The following is a 20,806-nucleotide window of genomic DNA, read 5'->3' as shown; positions in this document are numbered from 1 at the left end:
GCAGAACATTTTACGCCCTCATATGGGGTATTTCCGTACTCAGCAGAAATTGCATTACAAATTATAATTTTTTTTTTTCCTTTTACCTCTTGTGAAAATAAAAAGTATGGGGCAACACCAGCATGTTAGTGTAAACATTTTAACTTTTTTTACACTAACATGCTGGTGTAGACCCCAACTTTTCCTTTTCACAAGCGGTAAAAGGACAAAAAGCCCCCAAAACTTGTAACACAATTTCTCCCAAGTACGGAAATACCCCATATGTTGCCCTAAACTGTTTCCTTGAAATATAACAGGGCTCCGAAGTGAGAGAGTGCTATGCGCATTTGAGGACTAAATTAGGGATTGCACAGGGGTGGACATAGGGGTATTCTACGCCAGTAATTCCCAAACAGGGTGCCTCCAGCTGTTGCTATATTCCCAGCATGCCTGGACAGTCAGTGGCTGTCCAGAAATGCTGGGAATTGTTGTTTTGCAATAGCTGGAGGCTCCGTTTTGGAAACACTGCCGTACAATATGCTTTACATTTTTATTGGGGGGGGGGGGGTACAGTGTAAGGGGGAGTATATGTAGTGTTTTACCCTTTATTGTGTGTTAGTGTAGTGTAGTGTTTTTAGGGTACATTCACACGGGCGGAGGTTTACAGTGAGTTTCCTGTTAGGAGTTTGCGCTGCGGTGAAAAATTTGCCGCAGCTCAAACTTGAAGCAGGAAACTTACTGTAAACCCACCAGTGTGAATGTACCCTGTACATTCACATGGGGGGGCAAACCTCTAGCTGCTTCAAAACCACAACTCCCAGAATATACTGACAGACCATGCATGCTGGGAGTTTTACTTTTGCAACAGCTGGAGGCACACTGGTTGGAAAACCTTCAGTTAGGTTCTGTTACCTAACTCAGTATTTTCCAACCAGTGTGCCTCCAGCTGTTGGAAAACTACAACTCCCAGCATGTACTGATAGCCGAAGCGCATGCTGGGAGATGTAGTTATGCAACAGCTGGAGGTACGCAACTACAACTCCCAGCATGACGAGACAGCTGTTTGCTGTTTGGGCATGCTGGGATTTTCAGTTTTGCAATATCTGGAGGGCTACAGTTTAGAGACCACTACACAGTGATCTTCCAAACTGTGGCCCTCCAGATGTTGCAAAACTACAAATCCCAGCATGCCCAGACAGCAAACTGCTGTGTAGGCATGCTAGGAGTTGTAGTTTTGCAAGATATAGAGGGCCACAGTTTAGAGATCACTGCACAGGGATCTCCAAACTGTAGCCCTCCAGCTGTTGCAAAACTACAAACCCCAGCATGCCTACACTGCAAACAGCTGTCTGGGCATGCTGGGAGTTGTAGTTTTGCAACATCTGGAGGGCTACAGTTTAGATACCACTGTATAGTAGTCTCAGACTGTAGCCCTCCAGATGTTGCTAGGCAACTCACCGTCTTCCGTAGTATCCAGCCGCACGACATCGCTGCCCGCCGATCACCATCGCCGATCGTTGCCTACTGCCGCTGGATGGGTAAGTAGATCTTCGTCGCCGGTCCTCTGTCGGTTTCCCCGTTCTGCCCGGCCTATTGTGGGTGGGCAGAATGGGGAAACCGAAAGTTAACCCCCCCCCCCCCCCCGCCCCGATCTGCTATTGGTTGTCACTTCTAGACGACCAATAGTAGGGATAGGATGGATGGCACCCCTGCTACCTAACTCCTATCTCTTCAGGGGGATCGTGGGTGTCTTGGACAACCCCAATCGCCCTTATTTTCCGGGTTACCGGGTAACCATAGACCCGTATCACACGGAATCCGCGCAAATTGCTGGTGTGAATTCACCGGCGATTTGCGGCGATCGCCGACATGGGGGGGGTCTGATGACCCCCCTGGGCATTTGCACGGGATACCTGCTGATAGATATCAGCAGTCACCCTGGTCCAGTGCCCGCATGGCGTGCGGCGGGTCCGAAATTCCCACGGGCGTACAGGTACACCCTTGGTCCTTAAGTACCAGGGAGCAAAGGCGTACCTGTACCTTAAGTGGTATAAAAAAAAAAATTTAAAAAAAAAAAAAGAGCTTCTGTACAAACAGATGCCAGACATGATGGTTGAACAGGACAGAACAGAAAGAGAATGCAGTCGCAGTCTATTTTGTTTTTAAAAAATGGAACCTAACAAAACTTGTCAAACGTGAAAAGACTTGGCACTCCACTTTAGGTAAAAATATGTGTTTACCTTTTATTAGCAATCAAAATAAGTGACATTTCATTTGACCTTCCTCAGAATGGATTGCTGCAGAGGACGCTGGATACAAAATAGGAGAATGGTCAGGTAGTATGGGGACCTACAGTCACACCAACAAACATGAGACTAAAGTGGAGAGCCAAGTCTTTTTTTCCCCATGATATCAGAAGGATTGGGATCCTACCTGTGCACCCACAATGATTAACCCCTTAACGACCACAAGCATATATTAACACTCGTGGCCAGCTCCGGTTGCGTGATGCACGCTCCGGGGCTGAGCGCACTTCATACCCGGCAGGTCCAGGTACTATCAGCAACCAGGACCCGCGGCTAGTATCGGACATCGCCGATCAGGCTGATGTCGTGGATTAACTCTTTAGACGCCGCGATGAAATCGCCGTGTCCCGAACAGCTGAGAGGACAGCGAAAGGCTTCTTACCTTGCTCCTTGCCGTATTTGTAACTTACTTCTATTAAAAAATCTTAATGCTTCCAGTACTTATTAGCTGCTGAATGCTACAGAGGAAATTCCGTTCTTTTTTGAACACTGATGACATCACGAGCACAGTGCTCTCTGCTGACATCTCTGTCCATTTTAGCAACCGTGCATAGCAGATGTATGCTAGGGGCAGCATGGTGGCTCAGTGGTTAGCACTGCTGCCTTGCAGTGCTGGGGCCTTAGGTTCAAATCCCACTAAGGACAGCAATAAATAAAGAGTTATTATTATAATGATGTCAGCAGAGAGCACTGTGCTCGTGATGTCATCAGAGAGAATTCCAAAAAGAAAAGAATTTCCTCTGTAGTATTCAGCAGCTAATAAGTACAGGAAGGATTAAGATTTTTTAATAGAAGTAATTTACAAATCTGTTTAATTTTCTGGCACCAGTTGATTTAAAAGAAAAAAGGTTTTCACCGGAGTACCCCTTTAACCCCTCCCCTAATAAAAGTTTGAATCAGCCCCCTTTTCCCATTTAAAAAAAAAACTGTGTAAATAAAAATAAACATATGTGGTATCGTCGCGTGCATAAATGTCCAAATTATAAAAAATATGTAATTAATTAAACCGCACGGTCAATGGCGTACACGGAAAAAAATTCCAAAGTCCAAAATAGTGTATTTTTGGTCACTTTTTATATCATGAAAAAATTAATAAAAAGTGATCAATAAGTCCGATCAATACAAAAATGGTACCGATAAAAACTTCAGATCACGGCACATAAAATTAGCCCTCATACTGCCCCATACACGGAAAAATAGAAAAAGTTATAGGGGTCAGAATATGACAATTTTAAACGTATAAATTTTCCTGCATGTAGTTATGATTTTTTTCAGAAGTACGACAAAATCCAACCTATATGAGTAGGGTATCATTTTAATCGTGTCATTTTTAAAAGTGTCATTTTTACCAAAAAATGTACGGCGTAGAAACAGAAGCCCCCAAAGATTACAATATGGTGGTTTTTTTTTTCAATTTTGTCTCACAATGATTTTTTTTTCCATTTCGCCATAGATTTTGGGGTACAATGACTGATGTTATTACAAAGTAGAATTGGTGGCGCAAAAAATAAGCCATCATATGGATTTTTAGGTGCAAAAATGTAAGAGTTATGATTTTTTAAAGTTAAGGAGGAAAAAATTAAAGTGCAAAAACTGAAAAAACCCTGGTCCTTAAGGGGTTAAATAGAAAGAAGCATATTTTTTAATAACATGCAATTGGAAAGTTATTCTGCATTCATTAATCTTTAATATATCAAACGTTTTTGGGATGAAAGGTACCCTTTAAGTCATTTTGGTCCATTTTGTGAACAACCTAATTCTTTTGTCTCAAGTCAAAACTTTGACTAGGCCATTCCATAACATTTACCTGGTTATTCTTTAACCATTATAATAACCTTACATAACCTTTTGTGTATATGTTTGACTGCATGCTCATATTGTTCTTCAGCATCAACTAGACCAGTGGTCTTAAACTGTGGCCCTTCAGATGTTGCAAAACTTCAACTCCCAGCATGCCCATACAGCCTACGGCTGTCTGGGCATGCTGAGGGTTGAAGTATTGCAACATGTGGAGGGCCACAGTTTGAGACCACTGAACTGAGGACAGAATAGTTTCTTGAGGAATCTTCTGGCAGAGATTATACTTTATGGTTCAAGTACTAATAGGAATTCGGCATGGCCCTATAGGTCATAAATTTACATTAATTGGATGTTGTATGGGTATATTTTTGCCGCAGATGTTTAACAAAGTGCCCAGATTCACTTAGATTATCTGGAAATCATGTCATATTAGGGTTTAAGTTATCTAAATAACACTTGGTCCACAGAACTCCATAAGTATCTGCTTTGTTTAAGAAGATTTTTTTTTTTTTTTTATCAAATGTGCTTTTCTTGTAGTTTAATAAGTAATTAACCTTGCCAGTCGTCACCAAAAATTGCCGACTGTCAAGTACAAACATTATGGTATATGTAGATGAACTGCTTCATAATATGTAGATGTTGTTTGCTTATTTAAATACATGCTTTGATTTTCTATAGGAGTCTGATGAGTGAGTTTTTACTATCGGAGAGAAAAAGTGCCTAATACTATCATTGGAATGAACATTTCCAAGTACAGAACAGTTGAAGAGTTCGTTCTTCTTGGGCTGACCAGCCAGAGGAACATTCTTATAGTGCTATTTGTTGTATTTTTATCTTGTTACATTATATCATTGACTGGTAACATAGTCATCATTACTCTCAGCAGAATAAGCTCCCGGCTACACACTCCTATGTATTTCTTCTTGAGTAATTTGTCATTTTTGGACATCTGGTTCACATCAAGTATTGCTCCAAAAATGCTTATTAATTTCTTGTCCGTGCGAAAAAGCATATCTTTTAACGGTTGTGTCGCTCAGATGTTTATTTCTCTCTCTCTAGGAGGTACTGAGTGCTACCTTTTGTTATCCATGGCCTATGACCGGTATGTAGCGATATGTGCCCCATTACATTACACTAATATTATGCATCCTGTCTTGTGTATTAAGATGGCAATCTGCTCATGGATTGGGGGCATAGTAAACTCACTTATACACACAGTCTTTGCAATGCAATTGCCCTATTGTGGTCCTAATGTAATAAATCACTTTTTCTGTGAGGTCCCTTCAGTGCTGGAGTTGGCCTGTGCAGACACTTCTCTTAATAAGACTGTTATTTTCTTTTTTGCTATAGTAGTAGTGATGGGTCCATTTTTTCTTATCCTCATTACATATGGTTTCATCATCTCCAGCATATTGAAGATAAGCACATCTTCAGGACGGAAGAAGGCCTTCTCTACCTGTGCTTCACACGTTACAGTCGTGTCCCTGTTTTATGGCACCATCATATTCATATATATGAGACCTGGGTCAACCCATGTAACCAACCAAGACAAAATGGCCACCTTGTTTTATACTGTCGTAACTCCGGTGTTTAATCCTTTAATATATACTTTGAGGAACAAGGATGTGATAGGAGCATTCAGAGACATCACAAGAAAAAAATTTGTGTCACACGAACTTGGAAAGTAATATCACATAATCCTAATACTTTCTTCAACAGATCTTTGTTAAAGGTTAGGAAAATACCCCATTAGCTTCAAGAAATGTCTGTTATCTTTTGAGTCAATCTAGCTTTACATATTTGCAATAGCTTAACAACCAATACAGTATTGCCTTCAATAAAAGAAGCATCAATGTCCTTGTCAGTTCAGGCTATTATTGGCCAATCATAATCATATCTCGTTTACGACAGAAAAGTATCAGAAAATTACCATGCATGTCGTCCATAGCCATGAATTAAAACCATGTGTGCAATAATAGCACAAGGAGGGATGAGAAATACACAGCATTTTGGTGCCTACATGAAAGGAGGAAGTACTGATCTGCTGAGATGATGTCAGGGTGTACCCAGCATACCTTGCAGCTGTCACATGAACCCAGGTTATGAAATGATTTGCTGCCATTTTTGTGTCATTTTGTGGTTTTAGACACTGATAAAGCCCCATGCACAATTTGCAGCCACCATTTTGGAGAGAGTGAGAGAGATGAGAGTGAGCTAGGACTACTGAAGCCAGAAAGCCTTCACAAATTCTAATCTGTACAATTGCACAGCAAGCTGAGCACAACATTAATCTGTGGGCTGTCACTATCTGCAAATGCCTGTACAGTTAATGCATTACAAATCCCAGCCAGCACTGAACCAGCCCCCATAAAAGCACTTTACAAACTCAGAAAAGTATTGTTTATTGTGCTGACCTCAGACGGAGACCTCCCGTCAGCTGCTGCAATACAGTTAGTGCACCACAAATCTCAGCCAGCACTGAACCAGCCCTATTTATCTCATTGAAAGCAGAGAAAAGCATTATTTTTGTGTGCTGACCTCAGACAGAGATCTCCAGCTGCTGGAGTACAGTTGGTGCGCTAGAAATCCCAGCCAGCAGTAAACCAGCCTATGAAAGCTATTCCACTGCTCAAAAAAATAAAGGGAACACTTAACCTGTTCAGGACCCTGGGCGTACCAGTACGTCCTGACACCCTGGGTCTTAAGGGAATTTTGGTCCCCGACGCGCACCGGGTGGGGACCACACCAGGGTGACTGCTGATATCGATCAGCAGGCACCACACGCAAATACCCAGGGGGGTCATCAGACCCCCCCATGTCGGCGATCGTCGCAAATCGCAAGCAAATTCACACTTGCGATTTGCGCCTATTCTGGGTTATATGGGTCTATGGTGACCCGGTGACCCGGAATATAAGGGGGATCGTGGTTATCCAAGACATATACAGTCCCCCTGAAGGGATAGGAGTGAGGTGGCAGGGGTGCCACCCCTACTATCTCTGCTATTGGTCGTCAAAAGCGATGACCAATAGCAGATCAGGGGCGGCGGGGTTAACTTTTGTTTTCCCCATTTTGCTCACCCACAATAGGCTGGCAGAAAGGGGGAAACCGAAGGGGACCGGGTGCCGAAGTCCACTTACCCATAGGTGGAGGCTGCGGGACGCGATCGGCTGTGGTGATTGGCGCGGGCGGCATGTCGTGCGGCTAGCTCCCTGGATCTCACGGAAGTTGGTGAGTTGCCTAGCAACATCTGGAGGGCTAAAGTTTGAGACCACTATACAGTGGTCTCTATACTGTAGCCCTCCAGATGCTGCAAAACTACAACTCCCAGCATGCCCAGACAGCTGTTTGGGCATGCTGGGATTTGCAGTTTTGCAACAGCTGGAGATCTACAGTTTAGAGACCACTACACAGTGATCTCTATACTGTAGCACTCTAGATCTGTCTGGGCATGCTGGGATTTGTAGTTTTGCAACATATGGAGGTCCACAGTTTGGAGATCACTGTGCAGTGGTCTCTAACTGTAGCCCTCCAGATGTTGCAAAACTGCAAATCCCAGCATGCCCAAACAGCTGTCTCAGCATGCTGTGAGTTGTAGTTGCGTACCTCCAGCTGTTGCATAACTACATCTCCCAGCATGCACTTCGGCGATAAGTACATGCTGGGAGTTGTAGTTTTGCAACAGCTGGAGGCACACTGGTTGGAAAATACTGAGTTAGGAAACAGAACCTAACTGAAGGTTTTCCAACCAGTGTGCCTCCAGCTGTTGCAAAACTACAACTCCCAGCTTGCACAGTCTGTCAGTATATGCTGGGAGTGGTAGTTTTGAAACAGCTGGAGGTTTGCCCCCCCCCCCCCCCCTCATGTGAACGTACAGGGTACATTCACACGGGCAGGTTTACAGTAAGTTTCCTGCTTCAAGTATGAGCTGCTGCAAATTTTTGGCCGCGGCGCAAATTTCTAGCGGGAAGCTCACTGTAAACCTCTGCCAGTGCGAATGTACCCTAAAAACACTACACTACACTAACACATAATAAAGGGTAAATCACTACATATACACCCCCTTACACTGTCCCCCCCCCCCCCCCCAATAAAAATGAAAAACCTATTGTACGGCAGTGTTTCCAAAACGGAGCCTCCAGCTGTTGCTGAACAACAATTCCCAGCATTTCCGGACAGCCACTGACTTTCCAGGCATGCTGGGAGTTTAGCAACAGCTGGAGGCACCCTGTTTGGGAATCACTGGCGTAGAATACCCCTATGTCCACCCCTATGCAATCCCTAATTTAGTCCTCAAATGCGCATGGCTCTCTCTCACTTCGGAGCCCTGTCGTATTTCAAGGAAACAGTTTAGGGCCACATATGTGGTATTTCTGTACTCGGGAGAAATTGCACTACAAATTTTGGGGGGCTTTTTCTCCTTTTACCCCTTATGAAAAGGAAAAGTTGTGGGCTACACCAGCTTGTTAGTGTAAACAAAGAAAACATTTTACACTAACATGCTGATGTTGCCCCATACTTTTTATTTTCACAAGTGTTAAAAGGAAAAAAAAGACCCCCAAAATTTGTAATGCAATTTCTCCTGAGTACGGAAATATCCCATATGTGGGCGTAAAATGCTCTTTGGGCGCACAACAAGGCTCAGGAGTGAAACACCTAAAGGGTTAACAAACCTTTTAAATGTCATTTTAAATACTTTGAGGGGTGCAGTTTTTATAATGGGGTAATAATGGGGTATTTCTAATATGAAAGCCCTTCAAATCCACTTCAAAACTGAACTGGTCCCTGAAAATTTTCGATTTAGAAAATGTTGTGAAAAATTGGAAAATTGCTGCTATATTTTGAAGCCCTCTGATGTCTTCCAAAAGTAAAAACATGGCAACTTTATGATGCAAACATAAAGTAGACATATTGTATATGTGAATCAATATATAATTTATTTGGAATATTCATTTTTCTTATTAGCAGAGAGCTTCAAAGTTAAAAAAAAAAATTTCATCACATTTTGGAATTTTTCACCAAGAAATTATGCAAGTATCGACAAAATTTTACCACTAACATAAAGTAGAATATGTCATGAAAAAACTATCTTGGAATCAGAATGAAAGGTAAAAGCATCCCAGAGTTATTAATTCTTAAAGTGACAGTGGTCAGATGTGCAAAAAATGGCCGGGTCCTACAGTGAAAATTGGCAGGGTCCTTAAGGGGTTAAACAACACAATGTAACTCCAAGTCAATCACACTTCTGTGAAATTACACTGTCCACTCAGGAAGCAGCACTGATTGACAATTTCACATGTTGTTGTGCAAATGGAACAGACAACAGGTGGAAATTATAGGCAATTAGAAAGACACCCCCAGTAAAGGAGTGGTTCTGCAGGTGGTGACCACAGACCACTTCTCAGTTTCTATGCTTCCTGATTGATGTTTTGGTCACTTTTGAATGCTGGTGGTGCTTTCACTCTAGTGGTAGCATGAGACAGTCTACAACCAGCACAAGTGGCTCAGGTAATGTAGTTCATCCAGGATGGCACATCAATGCAAGCTGTGGCAAGAAGGTTTGCTGTGCCTGTCAGCGTAGTGTCCAGAACATGGAGGCGCTACCAGCAGACAGGCCAGTACATCAGGAGACATGGAGGAGGCCATAGGAGAGCAAAAACCAAGCAGCAGGACCGCTACCTCTGCCTTTGTGCAAGGAAGAGCAGGAGGAGCACTGCCAGAGCCCTGCAAAATGACCTCCAGCAGGCCACAAATGTGCATGTGTCCACTCAAACAATCAGAAACAGACTCCATGAGGGTGGTATGAGAGCCCGATGTCCACAGGTGGGGGTTGTGCTGACAGCCCAACACTGTGCAGGATGTTTGGAATTTGCCAGAGAACAACAAGATTGGCAAATTCGCCACTGGCACCCTGTGCTCTTTACAGATGAAAGCAGGTTCACACTGAGCACATGTGGAGATGCCGTGGGAACGTTCTGCTGCCTGCAACATCCAGTCTCACACAGTAAATAGTATTGGAGCCTTCTTTAGACCACAAGCTGGAAGCAGGGAGGGATGATCATCACTGTGGAGTGTACTGTGAAAAATGTTTTTGCAATAAAAATTCACATTACGAATATTTACATGCAACACTAGCGTATTGTCCTCTATTAAGAGTAACCTGTGCGTACATAGGTGGTGTACGATTTTGTTTCTGTTAAAGTCTTAAGGGCCTAGTTACTGTGAAAGGCCAGCCAAAAGTACACACCTGCTAAGCTTAGTGGAGCGTATTGACCTTCCCTCATATACGCACTAAGTATATCAGGCAGAGAAGTGGTAGGATGTGCACAGAGGAGTGGCAGAGGCCTAAATTCATCAGGCACAGGCATAAGTCGCAGCAGACTAGGGGCAAGTGGCAGCAGGACTTCCAGTGAGAGACACCTGAGCTCCCGATATCAGCTAGCGGTCGTGTTTCGACCAGCAACCCATCTGCCGTCATCCATGCTACCTCCTATTTTGTCAACAAAGATGTATTTACCTGGTGACATCTCTTTTTAACGTAGGATTTCAGTATATTACGTTTATTTTTTGTTTTGTTTATTTTTTTAACTAGTGATAAGTCACATGATCATTTCTCTTTTTAATGTTCTCTTAAAGTCAATTTTTAATACTTTAATACTTAAAGTCATCCACTTCATCACAAGTGACATCTGACACCCCCAGTCAATGGTCAGTGGGTTTCTCAGACACAACCCTCAGTTGGCATGGCCCGGGAGCAGTCCCTGTCCCCCAATTGCCTCTGTCCCATGCTGTTCCCTCCCCAACATAAGTATCACATGCTGTGGGTTCAGCTCCACTGAGGATGATCTACTAAAGGACAGTCAGCACCTACTGCCCAGTCAAGAAGTGGAGGAGAGTGGCGTGGGAGGTGGTGTTGCGAGCGTTCAGGCTCCTGAAGCAGACACTGTTGAGGAACCTGAGGAGGACATCAGTAACATGCAGACACAACTCGATGATGATGAAGCCGATCCCACTTGGTAGTGGGTGCTAAAGGGGCTTCATCATCAGGAGAAGAGGGTTGCAGGTTGTCCGTGAGGCAGCAGCTGAGCCAGCAAGGTGGTAGCATGGTTGGCAGTCCGCATGGTGGCAGAAGTGGGAAGTCTGGAGCCAAATGCGCCCGAGTAAACCACCTGCTTTGTGCCAGCTTAGCTTCCTGGGAGGTATTGGAACACGGGTTCCTGGAGTTGGCGGCAGTTGGCTACTGCAGTCAATCAGTGCGGACTGTTGGGGGGAAAATCAGCTACGGTGGTGTGGCAGTTTTTCATCAAGCATCTGGAGGATGTTAACCTGGCCACAAGCAAGATGTGTTGGCAGAAGGTGAAGCATGGCCAGGGTCCTGATGCTGCTGATGCCACCTCCAGGCTGTCTTATTCTGCCATCATATGTTCTCCTCATGCTGATGCCAGCTCCAGGCTGTCTCATTCTGCCACCATATGTTCTCCTCATGCTGATGCCACCTCCAGGCTGTCTCATTCTGCCACCAAATGTTCTCATGTTGATGCTTTCTCCAAGCTGTCTCATTCTGCCACCATATGTTCTCCTCATGCTGATGCCAGCTCCAGGCTGTGTCATTCAGCCACTATATGGTCTCCTCTTGCTGCCACCAACTACAGGCTATGTCATTCAGCCACTATATGTTCTCCTCCTGCTTCCGCCACTTCCAGGCTGTGTCATTCAGCTACTATATGGTCTCCTCTTGCTGCTGCCAACTCCAGGCTGTGTCTTTCAGCCACTATCTGGTCTCCTCATGCTGCCACCACCTCCAGGCGGTGTCATTCAGCCACTATATGGTCTTCTCTTGCTTCCACCAACTCCAGGCTATGCCATTCAGGCACTATATGGTCTACTCATGCTTCCGCCACCTCCAGGCTTTGTCATTCAGCGACTATATAGTCTCTTCATGCTGCCGCCACCTCCAGGCTGTGTCATTCAACCACTATATGGTCTCCTCTTGCTGCCGCCAACCTCATGCCATGTCATTCTGCCAAATTATGGTCTCTGCATGCTGCTGCCACCTCCAGGCTGTGTCACTGTGCCGCCATGTGGTCTCCTCATGCTGATGGCACATTAAATAAAACTTTTTAGGTTCATCTATTTGAAATCTTCAATTTAAATGTTAAAAAATATCTTTAATCTTTTCAATTGTGAAGCCCTATGGCTGTGTCATAAAGCCACTATATGGTCTCCTCATGCTGCCAACACCTCCACGCTCTGTCATTCAGGTACTATATGGTCTCCTCATGCTACCAACACCTCCACGCTGTGTCATTCAGCCACTATATGGTCTCCTCTTACTGATGTCACCTCCAGGCTCTGTCATTGTGCCACTCTGCAACAGTGATTCTAATAGCTACACCTCTAATCAGCATGTCTTACTGAAGAACAGTATTATTTCACTAACACAGCACATTACCTATGTGTATTACGGCAAGGCAAGGTGTTCAACACCCTTATTGAGGCTCTCTGTAGCGCAGAAATAGCCGTTTTTAATAGTGATTCGCCATGAATAAATTCGGACCGAGCCAAATTTTTTCGGAAAATTCGGCAAATCGGACAAATTGATTTTTTCTAAAATTTGCTTAGCTCTAGTGATAACATGTAATAATATTTTCTCCTTTTATACTCTTGTTATTTACAGTATTATCTTATGCATAGGAAATTTTCTTAGCTATGTTAAGATGACATATACTCAGTATTAATATATATATATTATGAATATTATTATTATTCTAATTTTTTTTTTCGTAATATACCCTCTAAATAGTTGTGCTGGGAAGGGGGGCAGGTCCAGCATTTGACATGGGGCAACCATCTCACAGCTGAATAGATCACCATGTGTCTGCTGAAAATAAAGCAGGGACTCTCAAAGTCTAGAGCTGCCTTTATTTAGCACATAGCTCAAAAGGCATAGGTGTCCATTCTCACACTAGAAGTTAGACTACAGTTGGTTGATGGTTCATGTTAGTTGAATGACCCTGATAGGTTAACAGATCCATAACCTAGACACACTTAATCTGGCCCTGGGCAGAAGCCAGTACAAAGTTAGGCTTTAGAAATGTACAGGGCATATGAAAAATTTTTGTATAACATGCTATGTGCATTAGTAATTCTGGCATATCTCAATAATGTCCCTTCTCAAAAATTAAGCAGCATGCATCAATATTCTTCCCGCCAAAACTACAGAACCCAATAGCCTTCATTTTCAAGTTTTGTTACCATTACCATTGTTATTGTTTCAAAAACCATGATGGCAGCATCAGATCCGACAGACAATGATATCTAATGGTTTAATAAACCCTTTTCACACTATCATAGGTTTGAAGCCTCCTTTGTGTTAGGAAGAATAGTACAGTATCTAGCTCTGATGTTCATCAGAAGAGTCTATGTGCACTTGTTTCTTTCACAGGGGCCCACTAAGGCTCTGTCAACCAAGGACCCATATAAACCTTGAGCCAACCCTGACCTAAACTGTAACATCTCATTATTTATCCCCCACAAAAAAATGCCAAAACTTCTGTAATATGTTAATCCACTTTTTCATATAACCTTTCCAAAAATGATACCAAGAAAAACTATAGGTTTTCCCACAAAAAACAAGCCCTCCCACAGCTCCATCAAGCCAAAATAGAAAATAAAAAAAACTATATAAATATACTATGTAATTAAACAACCAGCATAGGTTTCAAATTTTTAAAAAGTGACAAAGGTACATTTTTGTTCAAAATCTTCCCCTCAAAATCTAAAGTTAACACGGTAAATATAACTAAATTGTATAGCAAAGAGGTTCTGAGGTGGCACCACTATTAAACCAAAGTCCTATAAATTATACATACACAGATCTAGTGACGATCAGACAGGTGTCCTGTTAAATATCATATGCGCTGTGTGTGGAGGTGCTGGGAAAAAACAAAGAGAGAAGCCATTCAATGTAAAGGTAGTGACCAGCAGGCCAAACAGTACCCGCACTCAACGCACAGTTAGCGTCTTCAAGTTCTGAAACTGGACATCACCCAACGGAGCTCAAGGCAGGGACGGGGGGGGGGGGGCGCTCAGAAACTGAGACAATTAGTAACACGTGACGTGTGTGTACTTGAATCGTAGTAATAGAAGGCACTAACTGACAATGTGTAATGGTGCTGACAGAAGACCCTGCATGTTAAAAGTTAACCACAAGCAAGAGTCCTGACGGCGTTTCGCTGGTTACCCAGCGTCATCAGAGGACTGGCGGCAACTCTGTTTTGAAGCTTTCAACAGTTCCTGCTGTGACCACTTCCTGAGGTAGACTGTTCCATAAATTCACAGTTCTTATGGTAAAAAAGGCTTGTCGCCCCTGGAGACTAAACCTTTTTTGCTTCAGGCGAAGGGAGTGGCCCCTTCTCTTTTGAGGGGGTTTTACCTCTTTTTCCCCATATTTTATGCATGGGCCTCTTATATTATCAAATAAGTTAAGTCTCTTCTCAAGATTAAACAAATAAAGTTTCTAAAACTCCTATTAAAAATGTTATCTTTTTTTTTTTTTTTTTGCAAACTGGGACATAATCCCTGATGTAAACTATTTAAAAAAAAGGCTACAGCTTATAACATGCTCAAAACAGATCCTGATCTTCCTGCACATTTGATTTGAAACATCCCTGAACACCACATCTAAGTACCTCAAGCTGGAGTCTACCTTTAAAGTAGACACTTCAACTCACATTCAGAAATGGTGTTTACTGACAAGACTGTAAGGAGAAATAAGGAAATCTAATTCTAAATTAAAACTCTTTTTTACATCAATGCAGGTAAATATCACTGTAGTGAGTACATTATTATGCCTGTACATTGTTATGACATATGAAAACCTAGAAGCTTATACATACAGGGCTAAAAACACTTTTGCATACAGCAAATAACTTAGCCATAGGCTCCCTGCCAAAAAGGGTCCAAGAAAGATTCAATGGGACTATAATGTCTGGTACTGAGCAAAAGGCTGTTTTAACACTATTTCTTCCATATCTGCTACTAAATACCCGTGGCTAATCTGCTATTAACTAGAGTGCAGGAAATTTACTTTGGAGTCATGTGACTGTGACCAGTCCTTCACTAGCACCTCATAATCTGCATTGTGCATTTTATATTGAAAAGAAAACTGCACTTTTATTATATATAAACCTGCAGAATATCTGGGGCCCAAATTAACAGAACATTTGCCAAAAGCAAATTTGTAAAATTATCACATTTTGTAACTCAGGCCCCTAATTGTAGTCACTTTGCATAAATGTAAAGGTACATACTTGGTACTGTGAAACGATATTTAGAAAATGAAGAGTATAATCCAGCTCTTGGTGCCAATTAAATCCACTTCATTCGATAGAGACAAACACAGGAACAAAGGAGGTAACACGTTTCAAGTGCAAAGCGCTCTTAGTCATACTGAGTATGACTAAGAGCGATCTGCGCTTGAAACGCGTTACCTCCTGTGTTCCTGTGTTTGTCTCTACCGAATAAAGTGGATTTTATTTGCACGAAGAGCTGGATTCTACTCTTCATTTTCTATTTTCCTCGGTGTTGTCCAGCACCTGGATCCGTGCTCCATCTGCCCATTTCCATCAGGGGTAAGCTGGTTGTACTTTTTCCTGTGAAACTATATTTGTCTCCTTTTTAGATGTCCATTTTTTGGCCACATTGAATAATCTTACATCGTTAAACAAACTGTAATGTTTAACAATATTTTATTTTTTATTTTTTTTATTTCTGCATTTATCAAAGGGGTGCTCCCTGAAGGGTAAGGGGATGATCACACAGAGCAGATTTAAAAAAAAAAAACTCAATTGACAATCTATACCAGAAATAGCATCTTCTTTGTTCTTGAGCCCCCTTTAAAATATTCACAAATTGAAACCAAATAATTATTTGCACCATCTGTAGGTGAGTATGCAGGACCGCATGCTTTTCAGTTTCTCAACAATCTTTTCCTGTTAAGGTTTTGGGTCTACATTTCTGGTTTCCTCAAGTATTTTGTGAATTATAAAAATAGGTTTATATAGACAAAAAGCAAAAATGTAATATACTGTAAAAACTTTACAAGCTTATCTCTCATCTTGTGTTGCCACTGGCACTGTCATACAATGTGTCATCTTTGTGGATATTACATTGGCTTATTGCGTTTGGAGGAAGACCATTGTGGACTGGTGGGAACAGAGATACATTTGTAAGGTAAATATATAGAGTTTATACATTTACACTGGTTTCAGACTTATTGGTTGGTTTTGATACATAATCCAATATGCTTATTTCAGGTCGACCAACAGCATTTCTATTGGTCTCAAGTCAGAACTTTGGCCAGTCCTGTTCAAAGCATTAACATTTTGCATAATATTTTTTTTTTCTTCCTTGTCTTCTAAGGGTCATAAAGGTTTTTTTTTTTGGTGGGACCAATGGCACAATGGAACAAAAAATATGGGGCTGAAACTGAAAGAAAAAAAGTGCTATTCAATTCTACAATTATTATTTTTTATTCTATCCACCGTGTAGTAAAAGGGATCTTGCATATTTAAAAAAAATTTTTATCAATTCCTCCACAGCCATTTCAGTACAGGCTTGCTTTCATGCATTGACTTATTTGCATGCATGTCCAAACCACTCTACAGCTTCAGCAAGACAGAAGACCTAACAGTTTAGCAAGGTCCTATAGGTGGTATATTTTTAATAAATGTAGACAGTAACTAGCACCTCAAGGAAAAGGGCAAAGAAGGAACGCTCCATGGTGTAATATAGCCAAATCAATGTAAGACACTAGGTGGAAAATAGCGCTTACCAAAACAAGCTGTGCATGGGCCAGCACAACTTGGGTGAGAGTATGTGACAGTGGTCCACTGCTGCCATTCCACCAGTGTAGCATGATGCCTGATGAAGCGCACATGTGCAAAACGTGTTGCACACTGGGAATAAATGTTTTACCGCTTCTACCCTGTCTGGTCCTTCAGAGCCTGAACTCCACGTTCCTTGGAGGTTTTTGTTTTGCATTGTAGCACCTCAAGGGGCCTGATTGTACCACAGATTTTTAACACAAAATGGGGTGTACATTTTTTTTTTATAGAAATGGTAAGAAAATAATTCTGTGACAACACGATGTTTGAATATGCCCCAAGTTTTATAATAGATGTTCTAACTGGTTCCAAAGCTTATCAGAACTAATAGACTATTGAATGCTATCAAACACAGTATCAAACTACAGCTATATGAAAAAATATCTATGTACCTATAATGCCTTTTTATGTAAACAATGTTTTTGCTTATAGACAGTGCACACAGTTTTAGAAACAAAAGGGGATTGTGACGAAATAGAAAGTTGCTGGACTAAGGGAGGTTGTTACTTTTTACATAGGCGATCTTAAATAATATTGCTTCTTAAATTAACCCCTTAAGGACTTTTGCATCTTTTGGGGGTTATGTTTTTTGCAGTACACTTTATGGTAAAAAGTATATGTTCTCTGTATTCTGTAGCTCAACATGACATATTTTAATAAAAAGGGGGGGGGGCTTCTTCATTTTACTTGAAAAAATTGTTTTACTTTTTTTTTATCACTTTTTTAGTCCCTACATGGGACTATTTCTTGAAATCATTATATTGTTAATAATGATCAGTGCTCTGCAGAGGCATAGCACTGATCATTGTTATCTGCAATCTACTTCTCTGGTCTGCTCAAAAGCACACCAGAGAAGAAGACCCCATGATGACGGTAGGAGTCAGGTAAGGAGACCTGTGACTGCCATCTTTGCTGATCTGATCCCCAGGATCAAGAAGCAGGCGATCAGATTAGCCACCGAAACCGTTGCATTCCTCCAGATGCCATGATCAATATTGATAACAGCATCTGATGGGTTATGATGCAAGCGAAGCTCCTGCACTTGCTTCATAGCTGCGGCAGGACAGAGGACATAAATTCACTAAGTTCCAGGTGCCCAGGGCATACCTGTACGTCCAGCATCCTCTAGGAGTTAATGGAGATTTATTGCTCTTAGTGAAAGAAACAAAATATCAGTCTGTAAGAGCTTTTAATGGCTAGCAAGGTATCATATTCTCACAGTTGCTATTTTGTTTCTCTCACTGGGAGAAATAAAACTTTGACCATGTTTAGTAAATGAACACAGTTTTTTCTTTTGAATAAATCAACACACTCTGTTAAAGGGGTACTCTGGCGCTAAGACATCTTATCCCCTATCCAAAGGATAGGGGATAAGATGCCTGATCACGGGGGTCCTGCCACTGGGGACCCCCGGGATCTTGCACGCAGCACCCCGTTATAATCAGTCCACGGAGCATGTTCGCTCCGGGTCTGATTTCTGGCGATCACAGGGGCCGGAGCATTGTGACGTCACGGCCCCGCCCCATGTGACGTCACGGCCCCGCCCCATGTGACGTCACACTCCACCCCTCAATGCAAGCCTATGGGAGGGGCCGTGGGAGGGGACCCCCGTGATCAGGCATTTTATCCCCTATCCTTTGGATAGGAGATAAGATGTCTTAGTGCCGGAGTACCCCTTTAAGTGTTTATCTCCATAACACTCTCTCATTTAAATTCCATAGGTATCTGCTAAGTTTGGGAAAATCTTTATCAATCATTAGTGTTTTATTTTGTACTTTGTAGCAGTAGTTCCACTACAATACTTAATAACAGACATTTTACTTGGTCTGAGTTAATATTTTGGGAACAAAATCTTAACTAAGCAAAGCAGACTATTAATTATAAATGTTACATTATTCGTAATGAAAGTTCATAATACATTAATACATGGATGTTGTTTGCTCATTTATTTTCCCTAGGAGTCTGAGTTTTTACTATCTGAAAGTGAAAGAGAATGATTCTACCCAATAATAGCATTGGCATGAACTTCTCCAAATACAGCAAAATTGAAGAATTCATTCTTCTGGGGCTAAGCAGCAAGAGGAATATACAGATAGTGTTATTTGTTGTATTTTTAACTTGTTATATTATATCATTGACCGGTAACATAACCATCATTACTCTCAGTAGAATAAGCTCCCGGCTTCAGAATCCTATGTATTTCTTTTTGAGTAATTTGTCATTTTTGGACATTTGGTTAACATCAAGTATTGTCCCTCAAATGCTCATTCATTTCTTGTCAGTGAGAAAAAGCATATCTTTCAATGGATGTGTCACTCAGATGTTCATTGCTCTTACTTTAGGAGGTACTGAGTGCTACCTTTTGTCATCAATGGCCTATGACCGGTATGTAGCTATATGTGCCCCATTACATTACACTAATATTATGCATCCTGTCTTGTGTATTAAGATGGCAATCTGCTCATGGATTGGAGGCCTAGTAAATTCACTTATACACACAGTCTTTGCAATGCAATTGCCCTATTGTAATTCCAATGTAATAAATGACTTTTTCTGTGAGGTCCCTTCAGTGCTGGAGTTGGCCTGTGTGGATATATCTCTTAATAGGACTGTTCTTTTCTTGTTTACTATAATAATAGTGATAGGTCCATTTTTTTTTATCCTCATTACATATGGTTACATAATTTCCAGCATACTAAAGATAAGCACATCTTCAGGACGGAAGAAGGCCTTCTCTACCTGTGCTTCACACATTACAGTTGTATCACTGTTTTATGGCACCATCATATTCATGTACATGAGACCAGGATCAAGCCATGTAGCCAACAAAGACAAAAGGGCCTCTTTATTTTACAGTGTTATAACGCCAATGCTGAATCCTTTAATATATACTTTGAGGAACAAGGATGTAACAGGAGCATTAAGAGACATCACAAGAAAAAAGGTGGTGTCCGACAAATGACTAGGACATTGATACCACTAGTATTGAGTCTATTTACTCAAAGTTTTTCTTATACTTTCTTTAACAGATATATTGTTAAGAGATGATAAAATACTGTGTTAGCTTCAGGAAATGTCTGCTATCTTACCAGTCAGTCCAGCTTTATATATCTGTAAAATCTTTAGCAGTCAATGGGACTTCCCATCAGATATGAATTTCCAATAAAAGCAACACATTTCTTGTCAGTTCAGACTTTTTTTTGGACAGTCATCATTTCTGATTTAAACTGAATCCCATTAACAGAATGGGAAAATGAGTATGCTTACCATCTATAGTCATGATCTTCAAACTGTCAGACTAAATGTACAATATCCTGCTTAAACAATAATATGCCCAGCATGTCTATAGCACATTTTAATCTGGAAAAGAGTAGATTTTTTTTTGATTTGATGGTTAATACAGTTATAAATGTATACAGTAAGTTATACATATTCTTGCTCGTACCATAATACACAGAGTAGTAAATGTAATAACACATGACCGGACACAGGATTATAAAAACACAGATAGCGCCCCTGACATATCTCGACCTCCTATCTCGACCTCCTATCCCGACCTCCTATCCAGACCTCCTATCCCATCCTCATATCCTGTCCTTCTATCCCGACCTCCTTTCGTGTCCTCATATCTCGACCTCCTATCTCGACCTCCTATCTCAACCTCCTATCCCGACCTCCTATCCCGACCTCCTATCCAGACCTCCTATCCCATCCTCATATCCCGTCCTCCTATCCCGACCTGCTATCCCGACCTCATATCTCATCCTCATATCCCGTCCTTGTATCCCGACCTCCTATCTCGACCTCCTATCCCGACCTCCCATCCCGTCCTCATA

The 20,806-nt window shown here is 41.8% G+C and overlaps 2 protein-coding genes across 4 annotated transcripts; both read left to right on the top strand.

Moving 5' to 3' along the window:
- The first annotated feature begins 106 nt into the window (after nt 1-106).
- Nucleotides 107-5,773, top strand: LOC130368451 (olfactory receptor 2G3-like). Of its 3 annotated transcripts, none has more exons than XM_056572124.1 (2): nt 107-128; nt 4,848-5,773. In XM_056572124.1, the coding sequence occupies exons 1-2, from the start codon at nt 107-109 to the stop codon at nt 5,771-5,773; spliced, it is 948 nt and encodes a 315-aa protein (XP_056428099.1). The 3 variants fall into 3 exon arrangements, with proteins under 3 accessions (XP_056428099.1, XP_056428100.1, XP_056428098.1); XM_056572125.1 differs by lacking the exon at nt 107-128 and adding an exon at nt 757-775; XM_056572123.1 differs by lacking the exon at nt 107-128 and having other exon boundaries at nt 4,823-5,773.
- Nucleotides 5,774-18,990: 13,217 nt separating this feature from the next.
- LOC130366903 (olfactory receptor 2C3-like) lies at nt 18,991-19,932 on the top strand. The gene has a single exon (XM_056569261.1). It carries the CDS (start codon nt 18,991-18,993, stop codon nt 19,930-19,932), a length of 942 nt encoding a protein of 313 aa, XP_056425236.1.
- Nucleotides 19,933-20,806: the final 874 nt, after the last annotated feature.

Source organism: Hyla sarda, chromosome 4 (genome assembly GCF_029499605.1).
Source record: "Hyla sarda isolate aHylSar1 chromosome 4, aHylSar1.hap1, whole genome shotgun sequence".
NCBI classification, from domain to species: Eukaryota; Metazoa; Chordata; class Amphibia; order Anura; family Hylidae; genus Hyla; species Hyla sarda.
The sequence above is the reverse complement of the archived record's forward strand: the minus strand, read 5'-3'. Positions and strand labels throughout refer to the sequence as shown.

Coding starts and splice junctions, on each gene's coding strand:
- LOC130366903 (XM_056569261.1), top strand. CDS start 18,991: ATGAACTTCTCCAAATACAGCAAAATTGAAGAATTCATTCTTCTGGGG.
- LOC130368451 (XM_056572123.1), top strand. CDS start 4,823: ATGAACATTTCCAAGTACAGAACAGTTGAAGAGTTCGTTCTTCTTGGG.